Genomic DNA, 14,623 nt, shown 5'->3' with positions numbered 1-14,623 from the left:
TGAATAGGACTTGCCCAAGAACAGACCCTTGTGGGACACAAAAAGCTATAGTTAGGCTTTCTGACCTGCAATAGGTAGCATCCTTGGGGTTTCTGAATTCTACACATTGTCACCTTTCATTCTGGGCCAGCAGTGAGCAGTAAAACCGATTCCAAATTTCTCAAGTTTGCAAGGAGCAACTTATGGTTGACCGCATCAAAGGCTTTGGATTGGTCAAGGAATATACCAACAACAGGCTGTTTATGATCATTTAGACTTGAGCACTTCTCTAAAAACTTATGCAGTGCATTTGTGATTGACCCATTTTTGTGAAAACTGTACTGAGAAGATGTTATAATGTTGTTGGAGTTAAAAAAGCTTCCTTATCTTACGGAAACACAGTATTAATTTTTTTTGAAAATGTGGATAACACTGCAATAGGTCTATAATTTTCCATGGCAGCTTTTGCCTCTTTCTTGTACAGTTGGGTAATTTTAGAAATTTTTAACTGATCAGGAAATGTTCCCTCTTCAAAAGAGGTGTTCATGAAACTACACACGGGCCCACAGATGAAAGAGAACACTTTTCAAGTAAAAAGCAAGGTACCATACATGTGCAGCAGAGAATATTTTTTTGATTCTTTTCCTTATAATATCTTCTACTTCAGAAGGTGTTGTTGGAGATAGGAGAAAGGAATTCAAGGGAACATTGTTTTTTGGATAAGAGTGCACAATATTTGAACAGGCAAGCAATATATTTTTTTTTGAAATTTCTTAAAAAAATGTTAAAATCATTGACAATTTTATGTGCATTTTCTGTTTTTTGTCCTTCTATGTTCAACTTAAATTCATTGTCTGTGGTTCTCTTTCTTCCACTTTGGTCGTTTATTATACTCCATATTGTCTTACATTTGTTAGATGAGTTCCTAATGACATTATCATTGTGACCCTTTTTTGCTGTTTTAATCACTCTTCTACAAGTACATTTGCACTTTTGAAGTACAAATTGAACTCTTTCGGTCTGCCACCGTCCAGTTTGCTAGCTCTGTGCAGTAGGCCCATTTTTATTAAAGATGTTTTAATCCCTTTTATAATCCAATAATTTTTGTTTTTGCGAATGATGAAACACCAATAAAATAATTGCATAAGCATCGCCCAAAGTTCCAAAGACAGAAGCCCCCAGGCAATATGTCGGAGAGCAACCACAAAGCCTCAACAATTTTCTAAAAATTAAATTCTCTGAGCGAATAATATCCCAATTAAAATTAATCAGCTATATAGATAAGTCAGCTATAGATAAGGGGGAAAGCAGCTGATGTCATAAAATCATTCATGGAAAATAAAGAAAAGTGTGTAGAAATAAAGCAAAATATGAACAATACTATCACAAATGTCTGCTCAAATTTTGAATTTGTTAATGAACTATGGGCTAGTTCATTCACAAATTATATGGTATCCTGGTGCACATACAAAGAGTACTAAAGCTACAAAAGAAGGCAAAATTATCCCCTAGAGATTGCTGCACAAATAAATAACAGTAGCATCATTGTACATATATGAAACAATTATTCATGTAAAAAGTAAACATGCTACATTGTTAAACAGTAATATCCATAACTGTAATACAAGAAATAAAAATGATTATCATACTGAACGAAACTGACACAAATTAACAGAAAATGAGCCTATAAAAGCAGAGTGCCTTCTCTCATGTCTTCTCTCAAAAATAAACTAAAATGTCACTTGATTAAAACTTTCCCATACAGTATTAAAGAATTCCATAAACCAAAAATATAATGTAATGTTTCATACGTAAATGTGAAAATATGTAAAAAACACTTTCAGAAAGCATAAAGTGATTTTAATCTTTGGTAATTATGTATGTATATCAACATTTTTAGATGCTTATATTTTAGAGGCTATTTTTGAAGAAATCAGTCATTTTACTGATATATACATATAGTTATGTATTTTTCAAACTTGTAATTTTTTCAAACTTCATGTAAACATGTCCAATATGACTGTGCAGAATGGTCCATGGACATAAATAAGTAAATACATGTTGTACAGGTTAACTGCCATCTTTAGCAAGTGTAATAAAAGTCTTATTCAGACCGTACACATTATGCTTTATTTTAAATATGCTCTTTTTCCACTTGTATGTATTGATTATTTGCATTTGCATACAGGATTTTCACTGTACTTGACACATTTACACTTCCGCGCACTGTCCTGAAGAGCAGTGAAAGTCTTGTGCGCAAATCAAATGAAATTAAATCAAATGCAAATACTAAACACATACACGTGGTCCTGTGGGCAAATGCAAACACTCAACAAATACACATGGAAGGCAAAGAAGAACGGAATAAACAATATAAAACCTTATGACTGAGGATGTGTTAAAATAAAACAAAATGCATCTGGTCTGAATAAGACTTTTATTACAGTTGCTAAAGATGGCAATTAACCTATACAAGCTGCATATGCACAACTGTGGAAAAAGAGGCCAAAACAACAAGGAAACAACATTAATAAATGAATAAATATGCTGCAGCTTCCTTATATCAAGAATTAACTATTATGCCTATTGCGAATAATTTGGAAAAGGAGGAGGATGGGAGGCCAATGAGAGATCTGCACGTAATGTTACATAGTAAAAGGAATAAATTTATGTATTTACTGGAGTTTCAGGACAGATAAATAGCTCTTCATAATCATAGTTTAATATTTGCTAATGTCCCCGTTTAACTATCAGTTTGCAAAATAGGTACAGGTTTTTAATGTCAATTTTATTTATTTAAGTCTACACATATGAAATATTTGCATAGTGTTAAGGTTTTTGTTCAGTGAGTTAACTTCATAAATACTCATTCATGCATTTGTGCTTGTACTATGTGTTATTTGTTCAAAAAAACTAAATGATTGCTGTGAACCTTAACTTTTGTTATGTCATATGTTGGGTGTTTTATTATTATTATTGTTGTTGTTGTTGTGGTCTTCTGTCCTGAGACTGGTTTGATGCAGCTCTCCATGCTACTCTATCCTGTGCAAGCTTTTTCATCTCCCAGTACCTACTGCAACCTACATCCTTCTGAATCTGCTTAGTGTATTGATCTCTTGGTCTCCCTCTACGATTTTTACCCTCCACGCTGCCCTCCAATACTAAATTGGTGATCCCTTGATGCCTCAGAACATGTCCTACCAACCGATCCCTTCTTCTGGTCAAGTTGTGCCACAAACTTCTCTTCTCCCCAATCCTATTCAATACTTCCTCATTAGTTATGTGATCTACCCATCTAATCTTCAGCATTCTTCTGTAGCACCACATTTCGAAAGCTTCTATTCTCTTCTTGTCCAAACTATTTATCGTCCATGTTTCACTTCCATACATGGCTACACTCCATACGAATACTTTCAGAACTGACTTCCTGACACTTAAATCAATACTGGATGTTAACAAATTTCTCTTCTTCAGAAACGCTTTCCTTGCCATTGCCAGCCTACATTTTATATCCTCTCTACTTCGACCATCATCAGTTATTTTGCTCCCCAAATAGCAAAACTCCTTTACTACTTTAAGTGCCTCATTTCCTAACCTAATTCCCTCAACATCACCCGACTTAATTAGACTACATTCCATTATCCTTGTTTTGCTTTTGTTGATGTTCATCTTATATCCTCCTTTCAAGACACTGTCCATTCCATTCAACTGCTCTTCCAAGTCCTTTGCTGTCTCTGACAGAATTACAATATCATCGGCGAACCTCAAAGTTTTTATTTCTTCTCCATGAATTTTAATACCTATTCCGAATTTTTCTTTTGTTTCCTTTACTGCTTGCTCAATATACAGATTGAACAACATCGGGGAGAGGCTACAACCCTGTCTTACTCCCTTCCCAACCACTGCTTCCCTTTCATGTCCCTCGACTCTTATAACTGCCATCTGGTTTCTGTACAAATTGTAAATAGCCTTTCGCTCCCTGTATTTTACCCCTGCCACCTTTAGAATTTGAAAGAGAGTATTCCAGTCAACACTGTCAAAAGCTTTCTCTAAGTCTACAAATGCTAGAAACGTAGGTTTGCCTTTCCTTAATCTTTCTTCTAAGATAAGTCGTAAGGTCAGTATTGCCTCACGTGTTCCAGTGTTTCTACGGAATCCAAACTGATCTTCCCCGAGGTTGGCTTCTACTAGTTTTTCCATTCGTCTGTAAAGAATTCGTGTTAGTATTTTGCAGCTGTGACTTATTAAGTTGATAGTTCGGTAATTTTCACATCTGTCAACACCTGCTTTCTTTGGGATTGGAATTATTATATTCTTCTTGAAGTCTGAGGGTATTTCGCCTGTTTCATACATCTTGCTCACCAGATGGTAGAGTTTTGTCAGGACTGGCTCTCCCACGGCCGTCAGTAGTTCCAATGGAATATTGTCTACTCCGGGGGCCTTGTTTCGACTCAGGTCTTTCAGTGCTCTGTCAAACTCTTCACGCAGTATCATATCTCCCATTTCATCTTCATCTACATCCTCTTCCATTTCCATAATATTGTCCTCAAGTACATCGCCCTTGTATAGACCCTCTATATACTCCTTCCACCTATCTGCTTTCCCTTCTTTGCTTAGAACTGGGTTTCCATCTGAGCTCTTGATATTCATACAAGTCGTTCTCTTATCTCCAAAGGTCTCTTTAATTTTCCTGTAGGCGGTATCTAGAAATTATTATTATTATCATCATCATTATTATTGCTGAGACACTAGTGATCTGCTGTGTCTTATGACTATCAGTAAATTAAACAGGCTGAAAAATGTAGCTGGTACTAAATTCTCTTCATGTAGTCTCAATTCCTTACCACATAATCTGTAGCCCTCTCAAACTAAATACAAAACCATTCCAAACAGGTCATGCGTGCTGATGAAGAGAAGCGCTTGGCTGAGAGGAAGAAGCAAGAGGAAGAGAGGAGACAGCGTGAAATTGAGGAAAAGAAGCAGAGGGACATTGAGGAAAAGAGACGCCGTCTGGAGGAGGCTGAGAAGAAGAGACAAGCTATGATGGCAGCTCTCAAGGTATAGTCAGAATACAATGCTTCTTGGCTTATCCCTTTCATCAACTATTATTCACATTTATTACCCCTACGAAACAGCATTTCACACATTTCCAGACTTTCTGGGTCTTTTGCATGCAGCTCTGCTCCAGATGTCAATCTGATGCTGTTCTTCATTAAGTTTTCATTTGAAAACAAGTTGGAAAGGACCACAATATAAGTTCATCTTTAGCCACTACAAGGAGACACAAAGCTAAAAAATCACAATCATCTTTTTACTGCAACTACGATCTTAATCACCTATAAACACATAAAGCTATTGGATAGTGCTTGTTGATGCAACTGTAAAATCTGCCACCTCCTCCATAGAATGTCCTCTACTATGGCTGAAGGAAAATAACCACAATTTTGCCAATCTGTCATATCAGCATTGTGCACTGTGTTACTCAAGATGAATGTAATAGGCACTCACCTGTACCATTCCCATAGATACTATAACATTAGTGCAAACATTCCAAGCAATTGAATTCTGTTTCTCGTTATTCCACAGTATTTGCAGACACATGAAGATACTGTTAGATTCAACATGCCGAGTGACAATCTTTTGCTAGTCGTATGAACTTAAATTCACTATCTATTAGTGTGCTGCACATCTTAAAGTTTCATATGTCAAATTTAAACAAAGTTTTTTTTATGAGGAACCATAATTATTTGAGGCTTTTAGTATGTACAATTCCGGCTTAAGACGGACACACAGATTTGCATCTAATTTTCAGTTAGCGTAACATTAAATTTGTTTGCAGTTGGCACACAGTATTGGTATTTGGAATCAATAAAAAGCTCTCTGATATAACATTTTTACTTTCAGTTTAAAATTTATTAACGGATAAATGCTTATCACCATATGTTTCCATTAACACTGTACCTCGATGAAGTCACTTTCACACATTACAGCACTGACAACATACAACACTTAAGTTTGCTTTTCAGTGCTGACAGTGTGATTGACAATTGGGAATGTTGTCTTATAAAATTACGTTTCAAATACTTTGAAGCAAAGGAGACAACTTACCAAATAACAGAAATGTTCAGTTGTTAACAGGCACACAAAAGAGAATGAAAACTTTGCTAGCTTTAGGAAGAAATCCTTTCACACACACACACACACACACACACACACACACACACACACACACACACACACCTGTGCACCTACACAGTGCTGGCTGGACACACAATGCCAGGATTGCAGTTTGGCAGGTGGACTGGGTTGGGGGTTTAGTTGCATGGGGTGGGTAGAGAAAGAAAGAGGCAGGAAGCAGGAGGAAGGATTGAGGACAGGTAGCAATGACTTGGTCACCGAACTGAGACCCTGGCATTGAGCTTCTAGTCAGCACATTGTAGATCCAAAGGTGTGTGTGTGTGTGTGTGTGTGTGTGTGTGTGTGTGTGTGTGTGTGTGTGTGCGTGTGTGCATGTGTGTGTATTTGGGCGCGTGTGCGTAATGTATTTGTACCCAATTCATCAAAGAATTTCTTTTGAAAGCTAGCAAAGCTTCCACTCTTCTTTGTGTGCCTGTCGACAGCTCAATGCTTCTGCTATTCAGTAAGTGGTCTCCTTTACATTCTACTAGAACTTACCCTACACATATAAAATTTCATTTTATGTATTGTCTACATAAACTTCTGAAACTTAGCTTACACTATTACTGGAAGGCATTCTTCAGCAGCAAGATTAAATACTTTTAACAGAGCATTCTCTGACCATCAGAATAATAACATAATTTTTTCGTGAATATCAGTTCTGGTTTTTCAGAAATCATCTTCAAATCTGACATTTCTTTAACTACAACTATATTTGATCCATTATATAGGCATGTCATATCACATGTTGTGTTAGATATTGACATTTCATCATCATACATCTCCTATGACATGCTCAAAGGGCAGACATACTACAGTCGTAGTGAAAGGAATTAACTGATCCAAAGATGGTTTACTGAAAAATCAAAACCAGTAACCACCATAAGACTGTTGTATGACCCTGGCAGTTAATGAAGACAGGTAAAATAAGGAGTGATCACAAATTCCTTAAGACACATTTTCTTTTTTTATGTGACAGAGTTCCTGCATGTTCTAATTGCAAATGACACATCAGTTAAACATTCCCTAAATTGTGTTGGTCACATTTTTAAATCACCTACATTCCACCAGATTCTATTTCACAAGATTCTGGCATGTGATTTTGGATGAAGTGGCTATCTGTGTTGTAAATATTACCTTCCACTTAAAAGAACTCAAATGATTTGGGTGTACTAATGCAAGGAGAGCTGAAGGAAGTGAGGGAATGATTTTAAATTTATTTTATGCTGTTTCAAAGCATTTTAATATTTTTCATCAGTAGCTACAAGTAATTTGCATTTTTTTTTTATTATTTCTGTAATGCCAGACACTTAAACAGATATACTGGTTATTACTTAAAAGCAAAATAATATATCACATAAAGTTTTCAAAGATTCACTGTTCTCATGAAATACCGTATGTGTTGTTGAGCACACCATATACAGGGTGTACATAAAGTCCAGGTACACTTTCAATTATTTATTACACAAGAACCAAACATTGTACAGATATCATACATATGTCATAAACCCTGAAAGTTTTTCCTCAGGTATACTGCCACAGCCTAGTTTGGTAATTTGCTGATAGTCAGCGCTAGTGGCAAACATGGCGAGTTCAGGTGGGGAGCGAGCTTTCTGCATGCAGGAGTTGACAATAACAAGTGTGCTACAGCTGTTCAGTGGATGTTTAGAACCATGTACGGTAAGAAGCCACCAACAAGGAAGGGACACATTAAAGATTTGGTGTGTGTACCGCCTCTACCACGTGATGTTGCAGAACTCCGGGAGAAAATATGGGAAGCAACTGCCACAGTTGACGATGCCATGCTGGGATGGGTATGGCAAGAATACGATTACTGTATTCACGTCTGCCGGATCACTCACGGTTTCCATATCGAATGTTTGTAAAAAAAAACTCTTCAAAATGCACTATGTATGATATCTGTACAATGTTTAGTTCTTGTGCAATAAATAACTGAAAGTGTTCCCAGACTTTATGTACATCCTGTATTATTATTGTATTTTTCCTGTATGACACCTACTAGTAGATAACTTACACCCAAGTAACTGCAGTTGCTACATTCTCTTTAGATACATACTGGTTTAGGGGTTTCTAACTGCATTATACGATGCATGTACCATTTGTAGCTACTTCCTTGTAGTAAAAAGATTTTATGAGATATAATATTAATATGTTGGATAGTTTTACACTGTACTGTATTAAATTCCATTATATGATGCATGCCCAATAAGTAGTAAATTCCTTATAGCAAAAACAAAAGGATGTGAAAATGAGGTATTAAAATGTTAGTTAGATTCATAGAGTAATGTATTAAATTGTTTACTTTCACGCATCATTGTAAACAGTAGCATACATTTACTTTTATTAAGCACACACAAAAGTGTGATTCCTAGACCTAAAATCAATGTACAGTAGATCTGAATTGAGTCTATCCACTTAGATGTACAGACAGTTTTTTAATGTTCAGTGTCTAACTGTGTTCTCTCTGTTTTTCTCTATTTTTCACAGCCGGTAAGCTAGTGGTGACCGCTGAAATTTACAGTGTAGTGTGGTGAGACCTGTTGGACCAACCTGCCTGTGTATTATCCTGGATACTCTGGGCGAGTGTTGGTTTCTCTGCCCAGAAGATAGTCCTCCTGCATCTTTCTTGACTTAGGAAGAATGCTTATCATTCTAGGAACAACCACCTCAAAAATAAATGGCTAACATGATTTGTAGTGCCCCTGTCTAATTCTTACCATTCCTTTCTTCAATAACAGATGCTGTAACAATTAAGCCTCTTACCTTTTTTAACTGAAAGAACTTACTGTATTCCACATATAATCAGCATGTGCTGTAGCAATTTCTTCCTGTGCTATAAAACCTACTAATCTGGCATAAGATCTGTTACAATGTTCTATTCAAACACTGTGTAACAAAATTGCTTTTATTTTTTTATTTCTGGATGTTTAATAAATACTTTGGTGTCTTTCTGTTTAAACTGCAGATACTTGAAGGAATTAAAACATGTTTTAAGATTGCTTCTTACAGTGCTGACACATCATAAGGATGTGAAATCTGTGAAGTCTGTGAGCTTTACAAAATATTTATTCACTGCAAAGATTTTTGTTTTTGTTTTTATGTTTCTCTTTTTCCTTTTTTTAATTCTAACAAAAGTCAGTATGGAAAGAAATTCTCTTTTAATTGCAAAAGTGAAGTTTTTAAAAATCAGACAATTTATTTTTATCTGATTGCTAACAACCAAACAGCATGTACATACAATAAAAATGGCAAAAGAACATTTTAAAAATATAACTGCTAAATAATTCCTCAACGCAAAGCTTTTCTGCGAAAGATTTTTGAGGCTTTCAACCGAAATTGGTTCCTGTGCAACAACGTACATAGGTAAAGAAAACCTTTTTTCTGTATGGTAAGTCAGTTTTTTTACAATATTCTTTTTTAAATTTTTGTATCTGGGCATCATAATTTTGAACAAAACTAGAAAACAGAAAAGTTTTCCTGAATACGAATATGACTTACTTTCATTAAATGTCACATATAAAATGAAAATATGGACAGAAATGTAAAATGTAAATCAATTTTCAAAAGAAAAAAAAAAAGAAACGAACATTCTAACAATTTCTGTTTACAGTACATGAACTGAAAATTACAATTCCTTCCACAGGACCAGAGCAAGAACAAGGGCCCCAACTTCACGATTACAAAGAAGGATGCATCCGTAAGTAAACAGTTCATATTGTAATAGTATAGCAACATTACAACATAATACCTCTAAAACCAAAGTTTTTAACTCTTGATTAAATACCTCTTATTGGTCTGAAACCAATTTACATTTTTCTGCCCACTCCTTTGACTGGTGATCAAATCAATTACTGGGTAACAATGCAGCCAAATTGTGAAATTGTACTGGAATCATAATGCTTAGTGAATGGACAACTTTACAGTTGCCATTTGAAGTGTCATTCATGGTCAAGAAAAGGTGTCAGCCCATTCCACAATGGAAAAATATCAGTCCACATGTTCTGGTTTACACTGAGAATTGTTGATAACTTCTGCTGCAGTGTTGTGTATGTACCAATCAGGACGCAGATAAGCAGCATACATGACGCTTTTATAAATCACTGTTTACCCTAACCTCCCCTTCTCCTTCTTTCCTTAAATAAATGAAGTACAGATTATCAACCAGAGAGCAGAACATTCTCCAATTTACCTGCCAGAGAGGACACTGTAGAGAAGTTGGTGAATGGCAACACGTAATTGACCATCAGCACACATCTGCCAATATCTCATTCTGTAACTCAAAAGTACAGTATTCTGAAAAAACTGCTAATTTATTTGTCCACTGACATGTTGGTGAAGAATGATTGGCTCATTATGTCATTACCAGTAATTCGAACCCAAACACTGGCACCTAGACAAAATATCGATACTAAAGTATTACTGCTGAGAAAAACACAAATATTCCATGGAGGTTTGCAGTTGTCTGCAGAGGCTGGTTGTTTACATTAATGATGCAACCTCTTTAATCATGTCAAAGTTTATGGGGAAGGTACAGTCCTGCACATGGTTGGCACTGGAAAATGTCTCAGTGTGGTAGACTGTTTTAACCTGGTAGTCATGTTTATTTAAGTTTATTCCTACTTACACCTCAGTGCAGACTGAAAGTTCAATTCGGCAACTAATTATTAAGCTATGGTTAAACTATTTCTCAACCAACTTCTTTCTCTTAAAAATGCTAGTCACACAAAGTAATGCAAGTGAGCTTCTGTAGAAAAAGAATAGGAGGGACAGAGCATCATGGAGATGCTTAGAAAACTGAACTTTCAGGTGCTTGAGGCTGAACGCAAACTATTCCATGAAATTCTACTTACAAAGTTTCAAGAACCAACCTTAAGTGATATCTAGGAATATAATACAATCAAAAATGGGTCAAATGGCTCTGAGCACTATGGGACTTAACTGCTGAGGTCATCAGTCCCCTAGAACTTAGAACTACTTAAACCTAACTAACCTAAGGACATCACACACATCCATGCCCAAGGCAGGATTCGAACCTGCAACCACAGCGGTCACGCAGTTCCAGACTGTAGCGCCTAGAACCGCTCAGCCACTCCGGCCGGCATATAATACAACCCCTGCCCCATGTGTCACTATTGTATCAGTCATAAAGACAAGGTAAGACTAATTACTGTGCATCCAGAGGTGTCTAAGCAAATATTTTTCACATGCTCCATTGACAAATGGAATGGGAAGTCCTACTAACTTGTATAATGGGAAGTACCCTCTGCCATACACTTCATAGTGGTATGCAGAGTAAGGCCGTAGATGTGAATCAGTTTTTGTTTCAGATAGCAGAACATTGTCTAGAAAGGCCTACAAATTTAACGTGTCAAGAACATTACCACCCTATTATATCTGACTGCAGAGTGAATGTTCCATTGTAAAACTTGATAACTACTTGTAACTGGACATGTTTTTATGATAAATTAGAAGTACTTGATCTACTACTAATTATATTTGTAGATTTTATACTATCAAAATTACTTCAATTTTGGATTTTTCCATTATCATGAAATAACATACTTATAGGTGTATAAATAATGCAAATGTATAACAAAAGAGAAGATTTGTGAGTTTATAATCTATATGACTTCTTCCTCTTCAACAGTTCAACATGTCATCCGCACAATTGGAGAGGAACAAGACCAAGGAACAGTTGGAGGAAGAGAAGAGAATCTCCCTGAGCATTCGCATCAAGCCTCTTGATATTGACGGGCTCAGTTTAGATAAGCTGCGTACAAAAGCAACAGAACTGTGGGAAAGTATTGTAAAGCTTGAAACAGAGAAATATGACCTCGAAGAAAGGCAGAAGAGGCAGGACTATGACGTGAGTTCAACTAAATGAACATTTTACAATTGAAAACACACATGATAAGTACACAAATAAAAATCAATAGCTTGATGATAGTTACATGAATGTTTCTACCTCTACATAATTTGTTCATGATATGTATAATCCAACACAACTGCATGATTTTGTCTTGCAGCTGAAAGAACTGAAGGAGAGGCAGAAGCAGCAGCTTAGGCACAAAGCTATGAAGAAGGGTCTGGATCCAGAGTAAGTGTACCTGCAGTTACATTCATGAATTTTACCGCACACAGTATTATTTGTATTCTTAGAGTAAATAAGACAATTTAATATCCCCTAACCTGTTATTCATACTGCCAAGTATATTCTAATTCTCAGAACCATTCATAGAGATTTATGTTTACAGGATTATGTGATGACATGAATAAACCTTTACTAATTATTCCACTTCTCTCTCTCAATTTTCAGAGCACTGACTGGAAAGTACCCAGTAAGTATCAAAAGCGACTTCACTTTAAACTTATTTTTCTTACTGTTGTATGGTAGGAAAAACTTTAACTGGCCAACCACTCTTTCAATCATAAAATTAAATTTTCAATACATTTTCTTGGATGTTTAATCACAAGACTACTTCCAAAATATTTTAGAAGTAGATCTCCTGTGAGGAAGATTTTTCTACAGACCATTCTTTTTATCTGTATCATTATAATGAAGTATTTAAGGATGATAAATAGTATTATCTTTATATTTTCAAATAGTAGTCTTCTTTTGTACTTATTCTTCAGCATCATAGATTATATTAATTTTTCATTTTCTTAATTTCATCACTTTCACAGCCTAAAATCCAGGTTGCTTCAAAGTATGAGCGCCGTGTTGATACAAGATCATATGACGACAAGAAGAAGCTCTTTGAAGGGGTAAGACTTTCAATTCCTCATTTGTAAACAATCTACATTCCGTATGTATTACATCTTACACACACCCTCCAAGTAAGTTGAAAGACAATCAACAGTCATTGCTCATGAAACCACATTTTGAAACATTTAAATAGTTGCAGAAATCACACATATTGTATATAACTAAAGAAAAAGAGTACAATGTCTGATTTCATTTTGAGCTAAATATGAGAAAATGTTTATAAAGAATGGTAAAAATGTCTTTATTAATTAACCAATCAACATCCAATAACATTGGTAGTCTCTTGTTGTTCTCATTATCTTCTGAAGTAATTTTTCTGGCAACAAGAACTTCACAGCTCCCTCATACACTGAAGGTTGATATAAAAAGAAGTCTGTCAGCCACAGCAGGCATAAAATGCAAATTATGGTACAAGAAAAATATATAAACCATTCAATTCTGGCACCATATGCCCATAAAAAGCAAAGGATACTGTATATTAACCACTTCTTCATCTGTGATAACCAGGTGCATATTTCAATGGAAAAACGATAACAGTGAGAAAAATGATGCCTCTAAACTCCTTATTTGCATCTAGGCACATGTCCCAGTCCAATACAAAACAAAGATAAAGTAATGGGAGTCATTTATGCAATATTAAATTTGAAAGAATTAAGACATTTTTAATATATACTCAACATAATATAAAAGAGAGAGACGTAAATGACAAAGACAGATAAAAAATTAAATGTAATAAGCCATTAACACTAATACAGTAAAGCAATAAATCTTGTTTCACTATATCCTTTAATTCCCATCTGAACATAGTACCTCCAAAAGGAGTTGCAAACCACTCTATTGCTTGCTGTATCTTTTGCATTTTACCAGCATTTTCTCACAACTGTCAGTTTGAGAAACTGAAACATAAAAAGCTCATAATAATGTAGGAGTAAAAAGTAATCTAAGGGAAAAACAGTGGTAATGAAATATGTTAAAAATCAGGGTTATGTGAATAGAAAAGTAAAAAGTAAACACAAAATCATGAGACAGAGCAAAAGAAGGAATGGGGAGAAATAGAGTTCTTTTATCTGAAGCCGTTATTTTTTTTAAAAAAATCATGGTATCTTCTTGAGAAGTATTCATTATAAATGTTTGTAAATGTTTTAATTAATTTTTCTTTTTAATGTTCTTTATTTTTTTTAAAGTGAAAACACATCATTTACTTTTTGCTCTCTTTGATGGTCATATACAGACATTTATTGCTAGGCAAGTGTGATTTTTCTCTACATATCTATCCCTGTTTGATTTTTTTTTTCATTTTTAACTTTCTTGTCTGTAGTTTAGACATAGAAAGAAAAACTATCATCTGTGTGGCATTAACAAATGGGTGGCTAACTTGGGAACATGGCCTACAAGTGCTATCCTGCAAATCAAGATCAGCGGTGCCTGAGTTATCAGGCATATTGAATACATAGTTTTAGTGTGCTCACAGTGCTGTGAAATACACACAATACAGAACAAAGTAAATGAACTGGGAGGTATCTTAACCAGTAAACCTTTTGTATAAACCCTGGTGTTAGTATTACAATATTACTCAATTCCCTTTGGCACACAGACATAAGTCTAAAATAGTTAACCAGAATTTTAGTTACATTTAATGGTATCTCTCAATTTTTGCAATCTTTAACTTATTTTTCTAAA

At 35.2% G+C, this 14,623-nt stretch overlaps 1 protein-coding gene across 2 annotated transcripts in view; it reads left to right on the top strand.

Annotated features, from left to right (window-relative positions):
* Nucleotides 1-14,623, top strand: part of LOC124804601 (troponin T) — a 75,247-nt gene that overhangs the window by 44,736 nt on the left and 15,888 nt on the right. For both annotated transcript variants that reach the window (XM_047264796.1, XM_047264797.1), the window contains exons 6-11: nucleotides 4,873-5,037; nucleotides 9,821-9,874; nucleotides 11,825-12,043; nucleotides 12,204-12,274; nucleotides 12,494-12,515; nucleotides 12,862-12,942. In XM_047264796.1, coding sequence (XP_047120752.1) covers nucleotides 4,873-5,037; nucleotides 9,821-9,874; nucleotides 11,825-12,043; nucleotides 12,204-12,274; nucleotides 12,494-12,515; nucleotides 12,862-12,942 — 612 coding nt within the window. The remainder of the gene's footprint in view (nucleotides 1-4,872; nucleotides 5,038-9,820; nucleotides 9,875-11,824; nucleotides 12,044-12,203; nucleotides 12,275-12,493; nucleotides 12,516-12,861; nucleotides 12,943-14,623) is intronic.

This window comes from Schistocerca piceifrons, chromosome 7 (assembly GCF_021461385.2).
Source record: "Schistocerca piceifrons isolate TAMUIC-IGC-003096 chromosome 7, iqSchPice1.1, whole genome shotgun sequence".
In the NCBI taxonomy this organism is placed as follows: domain Eukaryota; kingdom Metazoa; phylum Arthropoda; class Insecta; order Orthoptera; family Acrididae; genus Schistocerca; species Schistocerca piceifrons.
The sequence above is the reverse complement of the archived record's forward strand: the minus strand, read 5'-3'. Positions and strand labels throughout refer to the sequence as shown.